Here is a 15,397-nt window from a genome sequence, read left to right as displayed (position 1 = left end):
GGTTAATTTAACACGTAAAAAAATCTAATTAATTAATTACATTTTGGGGTAATGTAGCCCATTTCAATTTAATTTAACGAATTTTGCATGAATATAAACGTTAAAAAAATGACTAAACTAATAAACTACCGTTGTAAAGTATTGTAGTACTAGATAGCAATCAATAGAGGTTGAAACAGTAACTATCTTGGTTTCTTTGAGTTGCAACCATTTCAATTTGTTTGTTTAGTTTGTGTATCGGGTGGGCAAGACTGCTAGTTCTAAGGTGACCCATCACTTTAAAATGAAATGGATGTACACACTCATCAGGTGGTGAATGCAATTCTATGCATTCCTAAAAACAAAGACAATGATTTTGAGCATAGTGCTCAGTGAAAATATGGTTCTCAATCACTCAATGCATGAATGCAGTGCCAGTAGCCTACACCCCTTTCTATGGATTGCTTTGCAGCCCTTTGGGAGAATCTTGAGAGCTTCACGGATTAACTAATGGCTGTATTCTTTTGGCTGTCACTCAATTCACTTGGGCCTATTTTGAAGCCCTCCCCTTTGAGCCTCTGTCAGGCAGAAGTATTAACCTTCCTCAAAATATTTTTTGTTGTTGTAATTATTTGAACAGCCAGTTTTAAGTCACAGTGGGTTACGTGACCATTGGTCTTTCAAATTATAGCATTATACTTCCAGCTTGCATGAACAACATGCCCAAGGTCCTACCACTGGATGTTGTGAACAGGGCCCTTCCTGTTACCTATGTTCTACCTGGCAGCTTATGCTGTGGGCGGTGGATGCTCAGTTTGATCTTCTTCCACATATTATTCTTGATCATACACCATCATCCTAGGCATGTCTGCACATATTAAGTTGTGGGAACCCAAACATGTGTTCAGTAATATCCCACCCACTGTCTTATAAAGACAGGCAGTGTTGCATCGTTGGCATTTATACGCAACACTGGTTGACAAAAAACGCTGTCCAGAGAGGTGTTGGAGGGGGTCCATGATGCATAGAGTGCAGGTCTTCCCATTTGCAGTTCAAGCTCAGCAAATGTGGGCAGTGGCATATACTGCATTTAATTTATTAGTATTTGTTTGAACAATATTAGATTATTTCAGAGTGTTTATTTAAGAATATTCACAAATGTAAGAATGACTAATTAATTTGTATCAACATCTCTTGATAATTTGCAATCACTGTTGAATTACAGTTGAACATTTCCCACTGAAAGAAATGTGTTTTTTAAAGGGAACCTATAAATCAGGCATCCACAAGTCCACACTGGGCAATTGCTTTAAATTGTACACTTAATTTAAAAAAAAGAGCCTACTTGTACAGCACTTGTAAGTATGCTAGAACCTACAAGGCCCTCTTATGTTTTCTTCTTATCTCTCCCTTCTCTGGCCTCCCTCCCTCTTCATCTGCTTTTAATCTGCAGATCAAACCCCTGTCTATGGCATTTGAACAACAGTCCTTGTCCTCATGATGACACTTGCTTTTTGTTACATGCTAGAATCCCCTCTAGAAGCCTTACATACACATAACTTACCGATTAGCTTAAATACTTGCAATGTTAAGCAGCGATTGAAACTGATGAAAGTCCAAAGATAAGCCACTTAGAATAAAGTTGTCCAAATGACCAGAACCTCTATTGATTGCTATATTTCATTTCAAATTTTAAAGAAATTTAGTTTATTTATTGTACAGCTCATCAGCACTGTCTGTGTTTCTTCATGCCTTATTTCTTTATTTTCCTGTGTAGTGGGCACTGGTTCTCAGATAGCACTAAATGTGCTCTTATTTTATCTTCAATAATTCCTGATGCAACTGAATTGTGCACCAACTGTAACTGTAACTGTTAAGTGAAATGCTGCAGGAAAGTAGTTATTTTCTTTTATATCCATCTGCAATCTTTTCTTTCAATCTTCTGAAAGGGTTGAAAATAAAATTAACTCGAAAAGTAGTTCACTCTGAAAGTAGTTGTGACCTGTGTGTTCTTCTAAGGTGGCTTAATATCCTCTATGTGCTATTGAGATGTCCCACACATCAATCACTTGTCAGGCTACAAAATAACTCCTCTATGGGTGGATAAGTTGCTAAACACTATAGTCAAACCATATTTATCTGGAAGGGGACCGACAGTAATGTACATATCTTCCCAACTTTTGCCTAATTTGTAAAATTTCCTTTTTTTAATGTACTTTAATATTAAATTAGGAATCTTAATCAAAACACATGATAAGAAAATGTGTCGGCTAGAGACAGGAAAATCATGCGCATAATCATATTATGGCCATTATTAAAGGAAATTAATATTTCTTCCTATCAACTATCATTTATTTCTTCAACCTCTTGTTTTTGCTCACCATTAAAGGCTTGGGTTTATACATACATATGTAGAACAGACAACATTGAAGTCAAACATTTTTTTCTCTCAACAACGTTTTCTTTCTGATATGATATTATTCTTCTCAGTCTATTTTATATGATATTGAAGTTCTGCCCTGACCTGCAAATTAAAATGTTGAATCGATTTATATAGACAGAATCTCGTTATTATAACAATCATAATATTACTACCCACAATATTAGATACCCACAAATTGCTGTTGTCGGATAAATCGGGTGCAAACACCTGTAGTGATACTACGACACGTTAGTATAAAGTAATCACATTTCGAATTTTATGTTAAAATATACATCAACACGGCAGTTCGAGACCCAATCCCGCACCTGCTTCGATTCATGGGATTAAAAGGAGGGGCTCCCTTCCCCTCAGTTCCAGCACCGATCTCGGAAAATTCATATTCAGACACGCCGAGTGACAGACACTCGCTTGTTTACGCGAATTGTTGCATAGCCTACAAATAAAAGGAATTCCAGCCAATTGAGCATTTCTAATGAACGAGAGCGAACAATCAGCAATGCGTAAACAGTTCAGGGGCGCTCGCGGTGAGTACATGGTCGTCTCGGCGCAGAAAGCAATGTCAGACATGTAGCCAGAACAAGACCGTCGTATTTTTTAAACACTAAGATTTGTGGTAATGTCTAAAGGGGGCAGTCAGAAAAATGCTACTTCTTTAAGGTCGTCTGCGAATTATACGCCGTTTATTTCATTCTGGTGCGGAACAGTAGTTAACCCAATCCTTTCCAAATTGAAACAGGGGTTTATTATTTGTCCGCCCTTGATAATTTAATTTTTACGACGTTACTCCATATGTTCTGTGACGTTTAATAATGAACCCTGTAGACGCAGCCAGAACTTAAGTTATAACCTAGGCTACGTCGACCTAATCAAGTTGTTCAATAAGAAAAGACTATACGAAAAGACAAGACGTTGTTTCTTGATACATGTCTTCCAATCAGACACTTGATTTACAGGTAATCTAATATCCACTGCATGAACGCTTTGGGAATATGGGATGCTACATGGAAGTGATGATCCAGCCAGATGTTCTTTTTTCTTCATTGAAGTGCCTTGTTTCAGTATCTCCTGGCAACAGCCAGATAAGGAGGTGGAAAGGGATTGTGAGGGAAAGAGAAGACTGGAAGGAATGAATTTTGGAATGAAGTTCAAGGCAGTGCACCACTGTCCGATCACATTCGTACTTTTACATATATTATTAAGTTTCGGTCTGAACAGCATGGATTCAGGTTCATTGTTGCTGGTCTTCACAAACTCGAAGACCTTTTTGGTTAGTTTGTAAAGTGTCTTCTATGACAATGTTTCTGTAAAAGCCGTTGTACACATACAATTGAATTTCGAAGACTCAGTCTGCGCTCAAAATAAGAGCGATGTGCGTTCTTTCATATAAAGCAATGACATTTACATGCACAATATATTTTCTCCTTCACATCACGTTTTCAATAGGCCTTTACGATGATTACGCCAAATGCTAAATTCAGATGTATTCCATTAGGGTATAACATTTTTTACTTCTTACTGTGGAATATTAGAGAGGTATGTACGCGTCACGTGCCTTGATGATTTTATCGTCGTGATGTAATCTTGTGACCAATTAAAACCCAATTAAAATGGAAGAAGATAATGTTGTCACTGGGGCCTTCATCACTGCTAATGGAAGCGGAGTAGTCACACCAGAAAACCATATCTTTGAGTTCCCAAACATGTCAACTCCCTTGACCCAGTGGGATAACATGAGTGTGAAGGAGATTTTCCCTTTGGAAAGACATTTCTACAGCCAAGACACTACGTACAGGGACTTCACCACCACCATTCAGGTTCTTATCTTTATCGGCTCTCTATTGGGTAAGTGTACTGCATGAACGATTGTTTTTTATTTATTTATTACAGTGTGTCATAGCAATAAAGAAGTGGTTCAGGCTTTCTTTTATTTGTAAAAGCAACTATATTACATATTTTACTTGGCATATACAGAACATACAAACAGAACATCTACTTGCATGAAATCTACTTTGTGCAGCCCTGATCTATGTCAAATCTAATAATGCCCCAGTTTTTGCTTAAAATAAATTCACCACACAATCTCACAACAATAGTAGTATTATATTCCAAATGGGATTAAGAAAAGTCACATTCGTAATATATGGTGGCTCAATGTAGCTGTTAAGACAGTACTGCATCTTTTTTCTTGAGATGTGGAGCTACAGAAGAAAACAACATGGGCAAATCCAGGTGTTCCAACTGGACACATCACATCTGTGAAACAGACACTTACAGAGCACTTAGCAAAAGCACATATGTAAAATTGACAATATGCAGTGTTTCCTTTGGTTTTGTACAAATGACACAAATGCAGAATATGTAGAAAGCCTGAAAACATTCTTCATTCTGGTGGTCTCTCAGATTCATATCTTGACCACACATGGTGTCCTTTTGCATTAGTAGGTTGATTTATTTCAGGTAGGTGTGTGTGTTGTTCATCAATGAGATGTGCAGTTGTGAATATTTAATGTGTTTTTCAGCGATGTTGACAGTCCTCATTAATAGCTTTGATAGGATGAAATAATGTGAATCATATGACATGTGATGCTGCAGATGCAGACAAAGGTCACCATATAAACTGCTAAAGTCATCATGTTCTTTCCCAATTAAGTAGATTTCACACAGTAGTCATCAAAGAGTAACTATGCCAGTCTGCTTGTTTCCCAAAATTAACGTTTTGTAATAATGTGTATTTAAAAGAATGGTATTTGTCTCTGCCAATGCTGAAAAAAATGTGGTGTCTAGCTGAGGTGCTGGATTTGGTATCCGTGGCAGACCTGGATTTCCACTGAAGCAAATGTCAGGGAAAGGAAATGACCAGAAAGGAACTAGTCAATGGTGTCCCTGTAATTGTGAAATCACAATTCACTTGACCTAATGCCCTGTGAAAGGTTATCCATCGGAATCTAAACTACAGCAGATGTTTGCTATATCAAGCCAGTTATATGAGGTTCCATTATTATCCTCTTCGCCCAGCAGATGCCCTGATCACTTATCCACTTGGATACCTCTATCCTAAAATGCTAAACCTCTAAAGCTCTACACCTCTGCCAGGCTTTACAGCAGACAAAAGAACAGACAGAGCTACAGTGAACATCTGTGAATGCTAAGAGAATGCTAACAATACTTGTTAACAGCAAAAAGATTATTTTCAGATTCAATTTGGCCACTGTCGATCTGCACCACAAGGAAACAATTTGCAGGAAAACTAATTTATTTCCTTGTGTTAAGTCCATTGTGACTGTGAAAGGAGAATGAAAAGATGGCGGCAATGTTGAAAAAGATGGAGATAGGCAGGAGTTTGCTGAATTTTCCATGCTCTCCTTTCTCGTAGTTTAACCCTATCAAGTCAGTCCTGTCAGCTTGGTTCTTTGTTTTTTTTTTTGTTTTTTCCTGTCTAAATTAGAGGCTCTATTAAGCAAATGAGGGTGTAAAATAATGAAGAATCGATATTTCGTAACCCTCTGGACTAACATTGCAACCCTAGGTTGTGTTCCACAATATAACAAGTGATGACACTAGTTGCTTCTTTCCTTCCACGGTATGAAATAAAATATGAAAAATATTGCATTTAGCATGCATTTGACATCTGCAATAGCTTGTTTCTGTTACCATGTTTCCAAATCCATTTTGCAGCCTGGTCTGCACGTCACATTTCTGATTTCTGGAGTGAATTTGGAATCAGTTAATGTGTTTGCTCAGGCATATGTTTTTCACGCAGGACTAAATATAGCTCCCTTTATAATTTGCTTTGGCACCAGACGTACTTCTATAAATAGCATTATAGTTGCAAGAGAGGCTCAGGGAGTGGAAATGAGCTTCTCCAAGCTAACAGAGTGCATGCTCATGTTTTTTGGTGAAATAGATAGGTGCATTGTATATGAGCACTTCAACTATGCTATGGCTAACCATAGCAGACTGAAGCAATATACAGTGCCCTCCATAATGTTTGGGACAAAGACCCATCATTTATTTATTTATTAGACATTTTGGTTTCACCATGTAGAAATTACAACAGTGTTTATACCAGGGGTGCACAACAAGAGCCCATCCGTTTCAAGATTTTGTGCGAACATCTGGTCTTAATTATTTAATTGACTCAATAATATCTTATCTGACATGTGTATGAGTACCAGCTACAGCTGCAGACTGCAAGTCTATCCTAATGATTTTGCTGTGCTCAAGTACAGGCTAGAACCAGGGTAATTTATAGAGCTGTCAGGAAATGAAAAACATGCAATTGGTTGGAACAAATACCAGCACGCAGACCGGCCCTCGAGGACCAGAGTTGTGCACCCCTAGGTTATACATAGTCCCTCCATTTCAGGGCACCATAACATTTGGGACACAGCAATCTTTACAGTTATGGAAATGAAAGTAGTCATGTTTAGTATTTTGTAGCATGCCTTGACTTCCTGATGTCTGTGACCTCAACATCATCAGAGTCTGGATATCTTATTTTCAGGTTGTCCTACTAAAACTCTCTTTGAATTGATCTCCATGTGAATTGGGGGGTGGGACAAGATTCAGCTGTAAATTATGCTAATACATTATGGAACACAGGGTCCAAAATGGTAACAAGGGTGAAACCACCTTGCTGCTGCCAGATATTTGTCAGATATGCAGTAGCTACAAAAATAATTGTTTTTTTAAATGCAATTTTCCTGTTGAACTCAATAGGAAAACTCAGGAGAGCTTTGTCCCAAACATTATACTCACTTTATATGCGTAGTTCATTCATGATGTGTACATAATCTCTCACCCCCTCTCTTTATCTCTCTCTTCTCTCTCTCTGCCTCCTGCCAATGTGACTCAACCTCTGAATGCTCTGTGCCCCTCCTGTAGGTAACACCATGGTGCTGTGGTCCACATGCCGCACCTCTGTCTTCAAGTCTGTGACCAATTGCTTCATCAGGAACTTGGCTTGCTCGGGCATCTGTGCCAGCCTGGTGTGTGTGCCCTTTGACATCGTGCTGAACGCCAGCCCGCGCTGCTGCTGGTGGGCCTACACCCTGCTCTTCTGCAAGGTCATCAAGTTCCTCCACAAGCTCTTCAGCTCCGCCATCATCCTCAGCTTCACCGCCATAGCCCTGGACAGGTACTGTCGACGAGCAACTTGCCCCTCCAGCCAAATCCCTGTTCATTCATCCGCAGCTTTTAAAGTGACGTTTTCATCATAGCTCTATAGCATACTTGCCATATTAGTTTTAATGTTACACTGAAATTGTAATCGTGTTGTGCAACAGCTACGTGATGCTTGCTGAGGAGTGATCCTCTTTTTTCTGCGTTGTGGAGTCCCTTCAGGGATTTGCAGAATTTGTTTGACGTCAGCATCTTGTTTCTTGTGTTCCTGTGCTGGAATCCTTGGCTCAGTGTTCTACTTATCAAACACGACGTGAGGCCATAGGAGGACCCCTAAGGGTTTTTTTTGTCGTTGTTATTTCTGAATTTACTCTGTGACTTATTTCTCTTAGGCCACAATCCTTGGGAAACTCCAGTTTTTACAAAAAATTACAAAAGTGGAATTTTACCAAACAGATCCTTGCAGAGTACAAGGCCCATCAATGAAATCATACAACGCCCCCCAGAAGTTCCTTTTTTGCTTATATGCATTTTGATTTGAGATCAAAAGATGAATCTGGGACAAAAGTACAAAAAACAGCTTTTATTTCATGGTATTTACATGTATATATTTGACCATTTTACAGAAGGATCTCTTTTTGTGTCAAGTCTCTTGTTTTAATCTCTACAATTCTCATACTTTTGGAGGACACTGTATATGCAAGCACACACAAAGGAAGAGATACTGCAAGAGCCCCGCTCTAAACTGGAAACTTGGCAGGTGTCCTTTATGTTCTGCCTGCGTAGTCCGTATTAATTTGTTGTGGCAAGTTTGCCTTATACACTGCAAAGCAACTGGTAGCTTTGCAGTGTATAAGGACCCCTTCATCCATTCAGTTAAACTGCCATGCCCACACAGTGAAAATGAAGTGAGAGTGACTAAGCCCCAGCATAAGATGCAAAGCACAGGCTTTGTCTGTCACTAGCGATTGCCAGGCAGTGTGAGGGCAGACCTCCTCCCCAGCCAGCAACCACAGAGAGGCCAGCTAACAGCTTGCCATTTACAATGCAGTGGGTCCACATTCTGTAGCCACTTAAATGAAGGCTTATGAGACTATTCATTTTATAAATATATACCTTTGTATAGACTATTCATTTTGTAAATATATATCTTTGTCTTAAATATGGTCAAATCAACAGGCAGACCCTAGGAGAATCTGAGTAGACCAAGCCCCCCACCCCTCCCATGTGCTTGTACTAGTTACATTTACTACATTTACATTTGCTTAGCTGATCCGTATACAAGCTGATTTTTTCACCAATAATTTAGCATTTTACATTTGCATATCAAAATATGTTCTGAAGCAGTTCAGGTTAAGGAGTTTGCTCAAGGATGTTCCACCTACATGAACCCACAATTGGGCAGGTGCAGTATAAACCCAGTGTCTTAACTACACCTTTGAACTGCTACCCTGGAGATAAGTATATTTGAAGAGAATGCATACACAAATAGAGAATACATACTGTAAAACTCATAAAGCCGACCTCAGCTTTATGGGTTTTACAGTATGTATTCTCTATTTGTGTCATGATATGCTTTACTGATGTCTGACATTACATTATGCATTATACATCATTATTTCATCACACAAATGATGTGGGACTAAGAATTTAAATGCTTAGTATATTTATTATTTGGTCTTTGTCACACTTTTTGACTTTTTAATGTCTCATTTTCAGGTACTACTCAGTTTTGTATCCTCTGGAGAGAAAGATCTCAGACACCAAGTCCCGAGACTTACTCATCTACATCTGGGTCCACGCCATTGTGGCCAGTGCACCTGTGTTCGCGGTGACCAATGTGACTGACATCTACGCCACGGCCCTGTGCACAGAGCCCCAGAGCCCTTCTCTGGGCCACCTGGCATACGTGGTGGCCTACAACGCCACCACCGTGGTCCTGCCGCTGGCCCTGGTCTTCTTCCTCATGGTGCTGATGCGCCGGGCCCTGAGCGCCAGCCAGAAGAAGAAGGTGATCATCGCCGCCCTGCGCACCCCCCAGAACAGCATCTCCATCCCCTACGTGTCGCAGCGCGAGGCGGAGCTCCACGCCATGCTGCTGTCGATGGTGCTGACGTTCCTGGCCTGCAGCGTGCCCTACGGCACTCTGGTGGTCTACCGCTCGGTCGTGGACGCGCCCGAGCTCTCGACGGTCCTGCTGCTCACCGCCGTCTGGATGCCCAAGGTGTCTCTGCTCACCAACCCACTGCTCTTCCTCACCGTCAACAAGTCGGTGCGCAAGGGCCTGCTGGGGAGCCTGGCCCAGATGCACCGCCGCTACAGCCGGCGCAACGCGGTGAGGGCCGGCGGGCTGGTGGAGGTGGTGGGAGAGCCAGGCGTGCGTTCAGGCAGCCAGCTCCTGGAGATGTTCAACATCGGACAGCAGCAGATCTTCCAGGCCACCGAGGAGGACGAGGAGAACAAGGTGCACTCGGTGGTCTCCGGGGACTTCCAGCGCGAGGAGGAGGAGCAGGCCCCGCACCCCAGCCTTGGGCTCGGGCCTTCGCAGCCGCAGGGGGGCGCCGGCTGGCCAGGGGCCGGGGGCCCGGCCCCCAAGTGTTCCCCACTGCATGGCTGTGCAGAGTCCTCCGCCCAGGTGGCCCCGGCCATGCTGGTGGAGGGGGAAGAGGGAGGGGACAAGTACACCACGCAGATGGGCTTCGGGCCCTTTGAGCTGCCCCCACAGTGGCTCTCAGAGACCAGGAACAGTAAGAAGAGGCTTCTTCCCCCGCTGGGAAACACTCCCGAGGAGCTCATACAGACCAAGCAGCCCAAGATCCGCACGACAGAAAGACGCATCAGCAGAAACAACAAAGTCAGTATATTCCCCATTGTGGACCCATGAGGGTTACAACAAGCTTTTCCCACACTCTTTCATTTCTGCTACAGAGCACACATGATTCTCTTATCAGCATCATCAGCCTGCACTATTTTATTTTATTTTTTTCAGCAGGAGAATATTATTTGACTAGTAGGTCTTCTTGAGGACGGGTCAGATTATTGCATAATTGCAGGACATGTCTAAAAACAAATTAATAATCCAAATATAATCTAAGGCATTTCATATAAAGCTGCTGCAACAACGGTGGGTTGTGTTGTTTAGCCTTTTTAATCTTTTCTCCAACATTTTTTCACTCCTCCAGTTTTTGTACTTTTCACAAAGTATGTTCATGTGAAGGTAATGAAAATAGTTGATCTAAGTGAGTATTATTGTTATGCAAATACTAATGTAATGGGATTCAGCTCTGTGAGCATCGTGAGTGGAAATACACACCAAATCAGGCTCCCAAGGTCATGTGAGCAACCCAATTGAGCTGCTGATTTTCCAATGATTTTCCCATTTTTTATGAGTCAGTTTAGATTGTTTGCAATTTTCGCTAATGATTTATCAGAAGGCAAATATTTTTCCTTTATGTAGCACCATTCCAGCATACAAGCGTGAGTATATGGCCATAATGTGTGTTTTCCATGAGTCAGATAATTGTTTGTAATAAAATAATTTGATAATTCACCTGTTTTCCTGACACAAAAAAATGGGCAACTTATTCAAGCAAGTATATAATGACAACACTTATTTTACAGTGGCTGAAATGGAATATTTAAATAATAAAATTTGGTTATTTTCTAGTTGTATACTGTAAAAGCAATACATATTAAAGGCTTTGCTGAACAGTGCTTTGTAAAATTTGACTATAATCACAACTCTTATAATTAAATTTTTATGACTTCATTCATAGCAATATATATTTCATTCACTGTGTAGTAATTATATAATGATGTAGACCTACATCACATTTACAAAGGCAATATTTTTCCTTTTTTGGGGAGAAGCCATTAAATTTGACCCTTGAAACACACTTGGGCAAATCTGTTTATTATACTGTGGTACTGTTCTGTAGAAACCATGAACTCCTCCGTATTTCAGTGAACATTTTCCGAGCCAACTGTTTTTCATTTTCCATGCATAGCAGTCATAAATATATTTGTAAGACATGTTAAATGTATGTATTAAATGTATGTATAAAGAGCAGCAGAGAACCAAATAACTATGTTACTGTTTTCTTTCATTTTGATTTCATACTGCTTCATTTTTTTTGGTTCCTTCAACAGCAATGAGGTGCTTGGAATTGGGACGGAAGAAAGCAATGTACAAAGCACAGCCGTGCCCAGAAATGATGTTTTTAGAGCTTACACGTGTATACGCTCTATGTTATTTTAAAAGCTCTCAGCATGGTCTGCATTCACTGCCTCGAATGGGAGATAGATATTTTGACGAACCAACAGGTCATGTTTTCAACATGTTATTGTGGTTTTTTTATTTTTTATTTTAAGCAGAGCTTTACCCCCTTGAAATGAATGAATTAGAGCTGCAGTTCTAATCAGCACAATGAGTTCAAATTGCTTCAGAACAAGGGAAACCAAATTGCATTTTAGATCCTAGGTATTAGTTATTTTTCAATGGTGAAAACAGCCTTTTCTGAATGTACCCCATTTAGGTACTTAATATTTTTCAAGATTTTGCATGGTCTTCTGTTGCATTTTGAAAAGTAGGATCAAGCTTTTCTAGTGTATTTTCTTCATAGTAATGCTATGGATGGACATTTGCATTTGTACTGTAATGCTATAACCATTCTTAATTCTTTCTGGAGTGAGAGCCAGAGAGATGACGTTGTATAGATCTTCAGTCACATTGTTTCTTTTAAATGAATTGTTATTACAGCACAACCAGAACAACAAGAACAAATACACCAATTAATTAGATATAGTTTCTAACTAAAATATATTAAATATACTAAAATATATTAACTAAACATTCATTGAGCCTCATCAACTGTAAATGAACAAATGTGATCATTTATATTCATTTTAAATTACAAGGAATGTTACTGTATACAGTGGGGTGCAGAAATTTGGGCACCTCTGGTTTAAATGTCTGTTACAATGAATCTGTATGTGAGGGAAAGCAAACCTGAACTGTAATTATTACATTGAGTTAAATATTTTTAAAGCATTTTTTTTTACAATTTCTAAATCATAAAAAAGGAAATGGGCCCTGTGCAAAAGTTTGGGAACCCTTTTGGATTGTTCTTTGTTACTCTTTAAAAAGATTACCAATAAAGCCCAGACCCAGGTGATGTACTCATTAGGGCTTCAATGAGTGAATATAATTCTTGGGCTGAATTTGTTTATTCTGAAGTAACCAACTGCAGTGGCTGTTCTGTCTGGTGTTAACAACCTTGGGTTCCTCTAAACAGTTGCCCAGGGGTGTCAGAATGAAGATGGTTCATTTCCACCAAGAAGTAGAAGGCTATAAAAACTCTCAACTTTTCAAACTGCCTATTTCCACTGTCAGAAACATTCTTAGAAAATGGAAGATAAATGGAACAATTGAAGTCAATGCAACATATGGAAGACCAAGAAAATGTTTGGATAGAATTGCCTGAGACCTGGAGAAAAATGCTTAGAAGAACCCACACATAACTGCAAAGGGCTGCAAAAAAGAGTAGCAGACACAAGTCTAGTTCACAGGACCACAATGCAATGTACTTTAAACAACAAAGACCTACATGGCAGAATTGCCAGAAAGAAGACTTTCCTATGACCTCAACACAAAATTAAGCATCTGAAGTATGCAAAAGAAAACATTGAGAAGCCTGAAGCCTTTTGGAACAATGTGCTTTGGACTGACAAAACCAAAACTTTTTTTTATATTATTGAAAATCCGTGGAGAGATCTCAAACATGCCATACATGCAAGGAGGCCGAAGAATATTTCTGAGCTATAGGTGTTCAGCCAGGAAGAATAAATGGCTACAGGAAGTGTTTCCAAGCTGTTATAGTTGCCTGAGGAGGAGTTACAAAGACAGGGTTCCCAAATTTTTGCACAGGGTGTTTTTCCTTTTTTTGTTATTTTGAAACTGTAAAAAAGTTAAATAGAAATTAATCTTGCTTTTGAAGAAATGTGTCTTGTTTAACTTCATACCATGTAGATGTCAGGTTTGCTTGTGTTCACCAAGATATTAATTGTAAAAGGCTTTTTGACCACTGGTGCCCAAATCTTTGCATATGACTACATGTGTTTATTCTAGAATGTGTCTATTCTTCTCAGTTCTTTATAATGCACCACAAAGTAGAGATCAGTAGTAAATGCAGCAAATGCAGTAATGTTTCTAGTTCCCAGTAAGTAAATTTTAACCTCAGTAGAATGATACATTTATTTCATTGGGTGATATTAAATTTTAATGTGGTCTTTGGCAATATTTTATTCATGAATTGTTAATAATATAACTTCCTGTTCTGGCCATCTGATTAGGCAAGACTAAGCTGTGAAATGAACCTTGGCAATATTTTGCATCCACTGTCAAATATCACTCCAGCCCCCCCCCCCCCCCCCTACACAAACACACACTAACACTTACTCATGCCAAGTACGATATCCAAACCGTCATTGGCAGAAGAAACCACTGTGATTTACCCACAGAAAAAACCTGGATCAATAAAATGACAACTGTATGCTTTAAAGTGCCAGTGTGTGGACAAGCAGTGTAAATAATTGCTGAAGCCCTTATCAGAGGCTAAAAGAAGCAGTTCACAATCAGTAAACACAAGAGTCTAGCGATTTTCCCCAGATGCTTGAAACATCATTTTGTACAATTACAAGAACTTTGGTGTATTCAAATAATTACCAAGATTTGTTGTATGTAGCTTTGCTTGGTTAACATATTTAAAGCTTCCTGCAATAGGAAGCAGATCCTGAGCAAGCCTTTTTGCCCTACCTCATTCAGTTAAACTAAACTGTTATGGAAAGTGCACCATAATTCTCCATGTACTGGGATTAACATGTTTGCTTTCACACAGCTATCAGAACTGAATACAAAATGGAAGTGAGTCAGGAATAATTCTTGGGAAAATTACATGCATAGTTAAGGCTGCAATATTTTATGTGGTGAAATGAAATTGCTCACATGTATCCTGATTCACCAGTAAAGACAAACAATCCAACGTTTTCCTGGAATAGTGTTCATTCAGATTTATCACGTTTGGGAGTGTTGCTGAGAATGAAATTGAATCTTCAACAATCTAAATCCACTCCTGTGCCATTATGGCATCCTGGGCCCAGTTGATTGTGTAGTGTTTCTCAGCTGTCACACTGCCTATACGATTTCACATGGTTCTCAAAGGAAATAAACTGTTATTGTTCCCTCCTCTTTGCCAGAACTGACAGGTCAGTTGATCTCTTTAAAAAAAATCCTTGAATGGAAGGGAGGCTGTGTTAACCTTGAGCTGTGAGTCTCTTTGACTGTGAGCTTTTTTCCTGCTGAACTCCAAGGTAAAGTATGTGGGTTGCGACCATTTAGAGTAATGCGACTGGAATTTGTAACTGTTTGAAAATGGATTTGCTTCCTTCAGTGCTGATCTGAACTACATTCAGCTCTTTTATTAATCTTTGGAGAAGGGCCAGGGTGCATTAAACACCCTGCTTTCCATGGCATCTATATATGTATATGTTCAATTCACAATTGTGGCATGCGATAGAGGAAGCAGATCTAGAAACTCTAGAATCATTGACTGACCAAATGAGTGGCCACTGCAGTAATGCAATTTTACAGCTTGTGGGAAAGTATCATTCTCAATTTTGCATTGTCCGAGATTTTACTTGCTTTTTCAATTACCTGCTTGTCCATTCAAGTGGGTTGTCAGCTTTACAAGTTCTGTTCTGTTAAAAGTGCTGGGCTGTCAACTTCATTAATCACATCAGTGGGCCTTTTGTCTGAAAAACACTGTACTGCACAATATTATTGACATTTTGTCGACA

General features: G+C 39.6%; 1 protein-coding gene across 1 annotated transcript; it reads left to right on the top strand.

The window, feature by feature from the left end:
- The first annotated feature begins 4,050 nt into the window (after positions 1-4,050).
- Positions 4,051-11,628, top strand: LOC133107855 (G-protein coupled receptor 176-like). Its single transcript, XM_061217108.1, has 3 exons — positions 4,051-4,264; positions 7,307-7,559; positions 9,263-11,628. Exons 1-3 carry the CDS (start codon positions 4,123-4,125, stop codon positions 10,425-10,427), a joined length of 1,560 nt encoding a protein of 519 aa, XP_061073092.1. The 5' UTR covers positions 4,051-4,122; the 3' UTR covers positions 10,428-11,628.
- The last annotated feature ends 3,769 nt before the right edge of the window (positions 11,629-15,397 follow it).

The sequence above is a fragment of the Conger conger genome, chromosome 1 (assembly GCF_963514075.1).
Source record: "Conger conger chromosome 1, fConCon1.1, whole genome shotgun sequence".
Classification (NCBI taxonomy): domain Eukaryota; kingdom Metazoa; phylum Chordata; class Actinopteri; order Anguilliformes; family Congridae; genus Conger; species Conger conger.
This window is presented reverse-complemented; position numbering and strand designations above follow the sequence as displayed.

Bases quoted from the DNA above. Each gene is read 5' to 3' on its own strand.
- LOC133107855 (XM_061217108.1), top strand. From the start codon at position 4,123: ATGTCAACTCCCTTGACCCAGTGGGATAACATGAGTGTGAAGGAGATT. The intron at 4,265-7,306 runs GTAAGTGTACTG...CCCCTCCTGTAG, and splicing joins CTTTATCGGCTCTCTATTGG to GTAACACCATGGTGCTGTGG. The intron at 7,560-9,262 runs GTACTGTCGACG...TCTCATTTTCAG, and splicing joins ACCGCCATAGCCCTGGACAG to GTACTACTCAGTTTTGTATC.